The sequence below is a fragment of the Acyrthosiphon pisum genome, chromosome X (genome assembly GCF_005508785.2).
Source record: "Acyrthosiphon pisum isolate AL4f chromosome X, pea_aphid_22Mar2018_4r6ur, whole genome shotgun sequence".
In the NCBI taxonomy this organism is placed as follows: domain Eukaryota; kingdom Metazoa; phylum Arthropoda; class Insecta; order Hemiptera; family Aphididae; genus Acyrthosiphon; species Acyrthosiphon pisum.
In genome coordinates, this window is record NC_042493.1 from 70,163,226 (window position 1) to 70,173,884 (window position 10,659).

The 10,659-nt window shown below is 27.4% G+C and overlaps 1 protein-coding gene across 1 annotated transcript; it reads left to right on the top strand.

Moving 5' to 3' along the window:
- The first annotated feature begins 1,580 nt into the window (after positions 1-1,580).
- Positions 1,581-9,625, top strand: LOC100161673 (putative defense protein Hdd11). The gene is made up of 4 exons (XM_001944259.5): positions 1,581-1,737; positions 2,840-3,222; positions 3,690-3,784; positions 9,350-9,625. The coding sequence occupies exons 2-4, from the start codon at positions 2,845-2,847 to the stop codon at positions 9,426-9,428; spliced, it is 552 nt and encodes a 183-aa protein (XP_001944294.1). The 5' UTR covers positions 1,581-1,737; positions 2,840-2,844; the 3' UTR covers positions 9,429-9,625.
- The last annotated feature ends 1,034 nt before the right edge of the window (positions 9,626-10,659 follow it).

A 10,659-nucleotide genomic window follows, 5' to 3' on the forward strand; every position in this document is an offset into this window, starting at 1 on the left:
TAGGGTGCACATGTGAGCTAGCTACTGAGGATATAACTTATATTATTATAGTATCATAATATTATTTATAATTTAATCATTTTTGACAAATGGATATAAATTGATGCCTATTTAATAATTGTTGATAGCCGATAGGTGATAGTAAAAATTATATATATGTATTGTGTATGGATAATGGATTAATATTCTTATTATATAGGATTATAGGGTAGAGTCACACAGATATACGTATATATTGGTGTAGATAGGTACATGAGTTATGAAACTTATGTATGTAAGTAGGTTGTAGGTTGTATGTAGATATAGGTATAGGTATTGTTTCTTTATTACTAGGTAGGTATAATACAAAATTATTGACCCATACAGCATACTTCCATAGTTCCATATATATAATATATTTATTAGTATGTAACTATGTTATAATTTCATACAAGGATTATTCAAAGTAAATGTAGTTATTAAAAATGGCAAAATGCAGGTAATTTTAATTTCTTATGTAGATATTTATAGTATATTGTAATTTATAAAAATCCTTCCAACGCAACAGTTATTCTAATAATTAACTAAGTTATATCGGCATGTCACATTACAATAATGCAACCGCAATGTATTCATATTATGTCGTTGAATTTATTTTGCAAGTGAAGAAGACTATATAGATTCAATTACACAATGTTCCAATTGCCAAAAAAGTACTTACTATAACAGCGTGTGAAATATGGTAAATAACATTTTTTTGTGAATTTATTTTCAATGAAAGATAGGTACCCTTTAATGCCCTCGTAAAAATGAATTGGATAAATCTGTATTTAGTTTGCAAATTGGTTACATAAAAATATCTAAAAAAATTATAGATATATCGGTAAGTTTCTGGCGCATGTAGATATATAATATTTTAACTGTAAAACTATCAACAAAATATGGTAATTATTAAGTAGCATAATATAATTAATAAAATAATATCAATGTTATGATAAGAATAAGCAACTAATCTTTTATTTTAAATTTAAATCATCTAATTTATCATTACTAATAAAATATATTCAAAAATTTGTAATTACTATTTAGTAATTACGTACAAAACGACCTCTGCAGATTCTATATAGAATAAAGAAAAATTCTCTGTAATAAGTAATAACGATTAACGATCATAAGCTTTTAAATTTTAATATGTACCAACCTGGCTCCTTCTACCTGGCGTCCTACAACCTACCAAATTATTACAAAATTATTTTAATTTGTCTACAAAATATAAAAATAAAAACGATAAGTCATAATTATAAGATGCATAAAAATGTACCTATAATAGTAGGTCATACGCTATTGCGAGTGATTTTTTTTTAAATATTAAGTACAGCCGTTATTCATCCGAATCCGAAGTGATGTCTAACGAGGGAGGTTAAAACATAACGTGAAGACGAATAATAATTGTTTGTCTGCATGAGGAGCTTGGGTGGGAAACAGCACACAGATAACGAGTTATTCTAGACGCTTGTGTGAATATTATGCACAGGTCAGGTATAAATCAATAATGAGTATATTATTAGACAATCTCCATGAAGGTTAAGTTCCCTTTCTTTCCGCAATTGTATTTGTGTATTCTTTGTGTGGTAATAGTCTTTATATGTTGTACTGGACAAAGGTATCATCGACTACTGCTGCAGTACTCAACTTGATATCGTGTGCTGAGCTCATACTTCAACATTTGACTCGTAATTCGATATATTCAACAAATAGGTAACATAATATTTTAAGTGATTATTTAATTTAATTAATTTACATAAATACTATATAAATTATATTATATTATATTAGGTATGTAAATGTAATTTTTTCTATGACTTAGTATATGATTTTCATATATTAGTTACGTTGTGATTGTCAGTAAGTTAAAGCATACAAGATTTAACAATATGTATGAATTTATGTGTGATATTTCAATTTAAACAATTACCTAAGTAGTATGTATTTGATAACAATGTAACAAATAATGGAACCTATTTATATTAGGTATATAATATATTTTATAATATTCATATTTTAGGTTATCAATATAATACACCTAATACTTAAACAATTAAATAATTTTTTCGCTTATTTCGTGTTACGATAAATTTTACGTACGATCATAATTTTTAATTAGAATAACTATGTACAAATTAAGTTTGCCATTATAGTACCGTTTTTTGATTATTAAATTACTGTGTTCATTATTCTTTTCTTATAAAAACAATAATAATAATAAACATAATGTTCTTTTATAAATTTAAATACATTAAAAAAATTATTACATAATTATACAATCTCATACAGGAATCTATAATATTTTTTTAACGTTTCAGTCGTGCTCATACACCCTGGTATAAAGATAATATTATGTAGGTACCTAACAATAGAAACAATAATAAACCATGGGCATAATATTACAAATATTAAAATACCAGTTGAGTTAGAAATAATAACCAAGTATAGATGATAATATTATATTATACCCGTCTAATTATTAAAATGCCGTCTGGAGTATATGTTGCAACTGGAGAACGACGATAAGTATATAAGTACTCACTCGACCTGTATAATATAAAATATATTAATAATTTCGTATGCCTTCAACAAATGTAAGTAAGTACAAAATGTTTGTATGCCGGTAGATAATATTATACATGCTGCCTATCGTGTACCAACGTATTATTATAAGAATACAAATTTCAATACCTACCTAATAAATGTAATTAACTTGTGGTATAACTGTGTGAATATTAAAAATAATTTAAACCTATTATAATATACGTTTAAACAAAATAATCAGTACCCGGTGTGTTTTTTGTGCGTTTTTCAGTCATAATGATGATGGTAAACGCTAAATTAGCTCTGCTGTTGGTGTCGGTAGCCGCTTTCGGTTACCTGCAGACTGCCTTGGCTTATTCCGAAGGCGCACCTTTGGAAGTGTGCACCGACTTGATGCCCCAGCATGGAGCCCCCGCCCAGACAAAAGAATCGCCCTACACCTTAACGCTTAACCGCAAGTCCGTGAAAGGCGGTGAATCAATGACGCTGACCCTCGCCTCCAAAGACTTTTCCAAATTCAAAGGCTTCATAATCCAAGCTAGAGATAGCAATGACAAGCCCATTGGCTCGTTCACGTCTCTGCCCGCGTCCAAGAACAATGCAGAGTTCAAGGGCAAATGGAAGCTCATTAGCTGCCCAGATGGACCGACCAACGTGAGTGCACAACATAATAATAGACAAATTATAATAGACGAGCAGATGACATTAGAAACAGTATATGAGTTTAAAATAATATAATATTATGCATGTAGTTTTTGCTGATTTAGCCATACAAGGCTCGACATGAAGAGATTTCGAAATTTCGAACTTATTATTATACTATAATAGTAGGTATTTTTATAACTAATATATTTCAAATTTATTTTATCGGTTGAATTATTATATGATCTGGATCACGATTTATATTGATAGATTATTCAAACCAGATTATGTTTAAACGCGGAATAATAACTATACTAAAATTGTAATTTAATTTGTATGACAATAATTTACAATAATAAACCAGTTGGCTGATCAAACTATTAAGTACACGACGTGAAGTTGTTATATAACTAATGAGGTCGTAACTCGTTCAATGAAACGTTTGATTATAACAAATTATGTTTATAAATTGTTCATAGAATACCGCAACTCATGCAAACGCTGTCGAAAAATCAAGAGTAGTTCTTACATGGAACGCACCGAAAAATCTTGAAGGACAGAGTTTAAAATTTAAGTAAGTATTACATTAAAGAGCATTACAATAGCCTAAGTTAAACTATTACAAAATAACCAATGGGCAATATGTTTATTGGGAGTAATAATGACATATATTTATAAAAAGTGGTTGTAGCTGAACGGGTTTTCGAAAAGAAATATGATATGACATATAGTGTAGGCATATAGAATTAAACCGGTATTTCTAAGTATCAGACTAGTCGTATGCGTACGATATAATATTATAATGTGACAAATGTGAAACATACTTACTTTAATGCCGGTATGAAATGTTTCTTCAAAAAGTATCGTTGACATAATGACATACATTTCAATACTCATTTGCATACAAATGTTGTGTAATAGTGCGTGTCCCTCACCGTAATCGTTTCCCGAGTAAGGACGCTTTTATTCATTAGCCATAACCATCGATTGGCATCAAATAGTGATCACAAACAGGCAAACAGCTAATCGAGTAAAATTAATTATGAAAGTGAATTCTCGAAGATCTATTATTTATAGTTCGTTAATGAAGTCGTGTAATATAATATTATCAGTGCCATTATTTCAATTATATTTATTAGGAGTTGGCATAATTGATAATAATAATAATGCCTATTCTTAAAAATATCGTAGGAAATATAAGAAAAGTCACTCAGATGAAACATGACAAAATTGATAATTAATGATACGACAATTATTTACAAACACCACAATAAGGAAACGAAACAAATCTATGTACATTGAACTTATAATGAATGAAAACGATTTTTAACATTTAAGTGTCGTGTTGCAATCTTCAAGGCTGTCTAGCTAGTTTATCATTTTTTTTAACTTGTTATATTATGTTTAGAAAGTACCTACATTAGTTTAGGTTAAAGTACTTCAATTTTTCACTTACCTACTAAAAAAAGAAGTTAAGGCTTGAGATTAAATAATAAAAACATTTTTCTTAATTTGTATTAAGATCATTTTGTAATACACAAATACATCACACATACGTAAATAAATCGATTACATTTTAATAAATGATTTCAATTCAAACATATATTTTATATTTAAAATATAATGCATTTATACACGACTATGGCACTATACCAGGGTATAAAACATACCTTTGTCTTATATATTAATTTAAAAAAATATAGTTTTAGAAATATAGAACAGCATATAATATAAAGTTATGATCCAAATTAAATTTATCTATTGATAATGATAAACATTTTTTAAGAAATAGCGGATTAATAATTGTATTATTAAAATAAATTTAAGGAAAACATACATACACAAATGTTTGTTATAAAAAACCAGCACAGTTCACACTCAAAGAAAAACACTAAAAAAGTTTAGATACCTTTATAGGACTTTAACTAAATTTACATTTAACGTAATTATTATACTACCTAAATTAAAAATTATTTGAGACTATGGAATTTAGAAATATTTTACTTTCTTTACAATATTCAGTACTTTTAATATCCTATAGGTATTTAACACTTCAGTAAACATTGTAAGCAATTTCATAGGTACATTTCTAATTTGTAGAGAGGACACAAATTTATACACGTATTCAACCCATTAATTATTTTACTTTATTAATTGTGCATTGCATTCGGAAATAGCAATGGCACTTAGTACTTATTCCACAATTTTTGAATTTAAACGAAACGATGTCATTAGAACATCATAATTGTAATAATTACAATTATTGTATTCAAAATGTTCAACTCTTATCAACTTTTGACATCATTTATCTTTGACAGTTTTGTTTATTTATTACAACAGAACTAGTCTTTGTCTTTTGGTCTATAGTGAAATTGTTATATTCCAATAATATTCTTATTAAGTAGGTATAGTCTATGATACTATAAGCTAAACTATAGAAGCTGATTTAGTTAATAGTATCTACAGTCAAATTTTTAAATCTTAACCTATACCTTTTGAATTTTATGTAGGGAAAATAAACGGGTAGCATAGGTTAGCTAAATAGTTATAGCAAAAATAGGTACCTACCTAGTTGACGTTTTTGTAAACTTCGTAAAATGTAAATAGGTACAAACTTACTAATGGGTGATGGCCGCTGGTACACGTTCACCTTAACAATAACAAATTATTTTTTATTATTTTTGATGAGTGAATGGTTCAAATGAAACAGAGGACCGTATAATATTGATCAACTGGTAAGGTAACATTATAATGTTGTAAGCTGAGGATGCTCGTAGACATTTTCACTGGATGAGAGGGGGAGGAGGGCAATGTGTGTCTAGCCAATAGGTATATATTAAACAATAACATAATAATTTAAGCATAATATTATATTGTTACTGTATTGTGTCTATGTGTATAAAGCATTACAAACTAAAAAAAATCAAAATAGCAAATCTACGATGTATATATTTTATATTGTATTTTCATACTAATATAATATATTGTGAGACTGTGACAATACTGTATTTTTCTTTTAAATTATTTACTTATCAGCATTAAATTATTTTGTAAACAATAATTTTCTTATTAAAAAAAAATTAATCCATTTTACTAACATTCAGAATAAAAATCTGTTGGCCCCATTCGATCCCTCCTGTGGGTGCCATTGTTGTAGGCATATACTCGTCCATAGTATATTAATATGATATAAGTAAGTTAGGATAGAATCTAAATTATAAATAACTATTCTTACACGTTTGAACAAACATTTAGACATTTAGTTTTTTTTTATTTGTTACATTTCTTTGTATAGCAAATATTGATACACGTCATACTTATCAATTAAAATGTAATTTAAATAAGTTATCATGCTATGAATAATTAGAAACAAAATTTTAAACTCAGTACCTAGGTACTCATAATGTTTGGAAGGTTACGACTGGTTTATTTCTCAACTCAATTTAAACATATACGTAGCTGACTTGACTGGTTTAGTGATTTTTCAGAATTATAATTATAATAGGTATTGAGTATATATATATTAATGTAGATGTTGTTAACATCGTATTATTATTATTATACATTCAAATAATTAAATGTATATTATATAGGTACCTTAAAGGTGAAAACGTAAAACGTGTAACGTATTTCGCAGAGATGCATGGGATTTTCCGATTCAACACTTAAATGTATATAAATTACTATAATACGCACCATACAGTCTAAATAATATGCTAATTTGTTGTATACAACAACATTTCAAGGCCATTAATACACCTAAAGTACAATTATTTAAGAGCCGATTTAGTAGTGAATGTAATGGAAGTTACAAATAACGTATACGCGGGTACCTACTTATAGTGTATACCTACATTGATACTTAGACACTTAGTACTTCCCCATTCTAACACTTTACAACAGTCAACAACTAAATGTTGCAGACAAAATCAATTATAGAAGATTATTAAAATAATTTGTAGCTAGGTACCTTATACTTACCTATACTATACTAACTTATACTTATCTAATTTTATTTTTTAATAATAGAATATGATATTGAATTCTGTCTCAACTCATTTCTCAGGGTCATTTTTTATTTTATTTTTTCTATCTAAGTGATAGACTGTTGGTACTGGTATATTTTTGATTGTTTCGACCTATAGCATTGTGTCTGTACAGTATACAGTATAAACTGATGAAATTATTGTCTAATATTTAATAGTTTTAATTCTTAATTTTTTACATTTATAGTTGGGTGGAAATCATATAGTATCGATTTAAATGTTAATAATTTACTCTGTTTCTTAATACGTCAACACGAAGTTTCCGAATTTAACTCAGCTTCGCGAATTCATGGTAAAAAATAAATTTGATTTAAATTTAAGTTTATGATGAAATCTTCTGTATAACGTAATATAATTATTATTTAGTTAACCTATAATAAGTGAGGCCGGTGGATCTAATTTCTGTCTCCCGAGATTTAAATAAAAAAATAAAAAAAAATTATCATACCTAGAAATGTCCAGTGGTAGATTTAAGGGGGTGACCAGAGCCCCCCTTGGACTAGCATCTAGGTTAATAAACTGGTCCGTTTTAAAATATTTGTGACGTAAAACTTAGAAAAAGGTGATTGGAAAAAATTCCAGTTCTGCCACTGGTAATTTCCCATTGGCGTTCTTGAACTGCATCAATATATGAGATTATTTTTCTCGTGTTAATAATATTAAATTAACATAATATTACTATCTAATAATATATGTTAATACCACTAGGTGATTTAATTACCTAGATTACCATGATACGAGTAGATGATATTTGTGGGTATACCATAGATATATTAGTTATTACAATAAGTTACAATAGTTAAAAATAAAAATGGCTCACATATTATTATTACAAATGTTTTTTTATTGATTAGGAAATGATTAGGTTACTTAATTAAGTAGGGAGTCCATAGTCAAACTTTTACAGTAAGTTCCCGTTACAACGAATACCGATACAACGAAAAATCCCGTTATAACGAAAGTCATAGAAGTCCCCTACCGACCTTACCTTACCCTACCATCGTTACAACGAAATTTCTGTTATAACGAAAAAAAATCAGTCCCTTGGAGTTCGTTGTAACGGGATCACTGTATTATTGAATATCGGTCGTAAATATGCTCATCTTTGAAATAGCCTTCAATAAGTTATTATTAGAATTAAATAATAAATTAAGGGGACTAGTATTTTACTTAAAATTAAGTTAAGGACCATAAAATAGTAAATTCTCTTCACAAAAAATGTAAATTGTTCAACAAAGTATGAATGACTCAAGAGTTGCTACTATGGATGCTGTGCTAGACACTCAATTTTTAAGGCATTCGAATTTTAAGGTCATTTTAATGAAGTCTTGAGAAAAATTTAAAAATATTTAAATACAAATTTAAAGCAGCATAAGTACAATTACAAGAACATATTATAGAAGAAAGGTTTCGTATAAAAAAAATCCACTTAAGTCATAGGTATTATAAACCAAATTTATACACGCTAAAAAAACATTATTTGCTGTGCTGTAATAGTTTTTAATATCATTATTAAAAAAAAGTTATTATTATTTTAAAATTGGTTATTTTTTGTCTTAAAGACGACTTAAAGAACTTTTTGGTAAAAATAATATACCCTTTAAAAATATGAAAACACTAAGACACATGATACAATGTCTTTTGATTCATATATAATTATATAAATTCGGTTTCTCGACTAAAAGTTATGTTTTATGAGTTATGACTGTAGCCTTAGTATTTCTTTTCGTGTGAAACGTTTTTCACAACTGATGTATGGGTGTGTAGCATCCACTCACCACATATTATTTGTTACAACTATAAGTTAGAACTATACCTATACAAGTTATTTTTTGAGTAAATATTTTCAAATAAAACTTATAATATGTCATGTCTATATTACCTATAAATATTTTTCTTTATTAATATAATATTTTAATGGGCGTCAAAATAAAATATCAAAAAATTAACCGTAATATACCTATTACCAATAATATATATATATATACCAATAAAAAATATATACGAAATCATAAGATATTTATACATTTATAATATTATACAACTTTTTATTGTATAAAATAATAATATGATAATTTATATTATTTTTCTAGATACACAGTCGCCAAGAACGGTGGAGAATACTGGGTTGGAAAGGAATCTGAAAGTGTTTCTGTGACTAAGAAAAACTAATTTAATCAAAAAACACAACAAAAAAACCACCTAAGTTATAAATAATCATGAAATGTATTATTTTTTATTGTTAGTACCAGTTCATTGTATTTTATTTTACGAACAGTGAATAGTGATGAAAATTGTCATATGGATTATACATAATATTTTTATAAAATTAGTTTTAAGGAGTATAAATAAATAATAGTTATAATTTATATTGGCTTTAAATTTCTATTTTTGCAATTTGCGATACATCATGCATGCAAAATGCAAATATATGCATATTTCCTAATTCCTTATCCTAAATTTACATTTATATTTTGAGTAAGTATGGAAAATCGACATTAAATTTATTGCACCATAATTTAAGTCCATATTGTATGCAACTAAAAAATTCAATGTTTGTAAATTATTTACATAAAAATGTGTAATATGATCCGGTGACAATTGAACCACTTGATTTGATACAAAAAATATCCAGTAGGTATCAAAAACACCTGATGACAATATATTAATATATTATTCTATAAATATAATATACATGGTACCTAACCATTTTATAATATTATTATTTATTGGATATTTTGGCGTCCTGCAAGTGGTGTAACATTTTCTGATTGAAAGCGTGATACTCATGGATTACTATGATCTTGCGTTTTATCATTTTAAAAAGTTTTTGATATTAGACATACTGACTAATGGAAAATACATAATATTTGAAACTGAAATTAAATGATAACAGTATTTTTTCATGTGTTATAAAATATAGGTACATGATAAAATGTATTATGTTTTACATATTGGTTGGTACTGGGTAAAAGAGGTATAGCTTAGATATATTATAAATGCATACAGTGGCGGTGCGAAGGTTGTTTTTTAGGCATGGGACTCAAGACGTTTTAGGTGTGTAGGTGGGTATGTGTATAGCCATGTAGGTATAGACACTTATCGGAAAATGGAAAGTGAAAGTCAATTGTATAAATATGTATATTATTAATAGTTAATGTACCTACATAATATTATTAGTATTTTACCTTTTTTAGTCTGTCTAGTCATGGAGTGGGTGTCATAAAAAATACTGTCCTTCAAAAGATATAATCGTTTGTGCTTCCACTGAATTAATGAATTAATATAGGTAGCCAGGTAAGTAATATATATTATACAACTGGTATTGTAGTACCTATTGGTATGTAATAGTTCGATTGTAAGCTCTCTCGATTTTAATGACCAGTAAGCTCCCCGGTGGTAA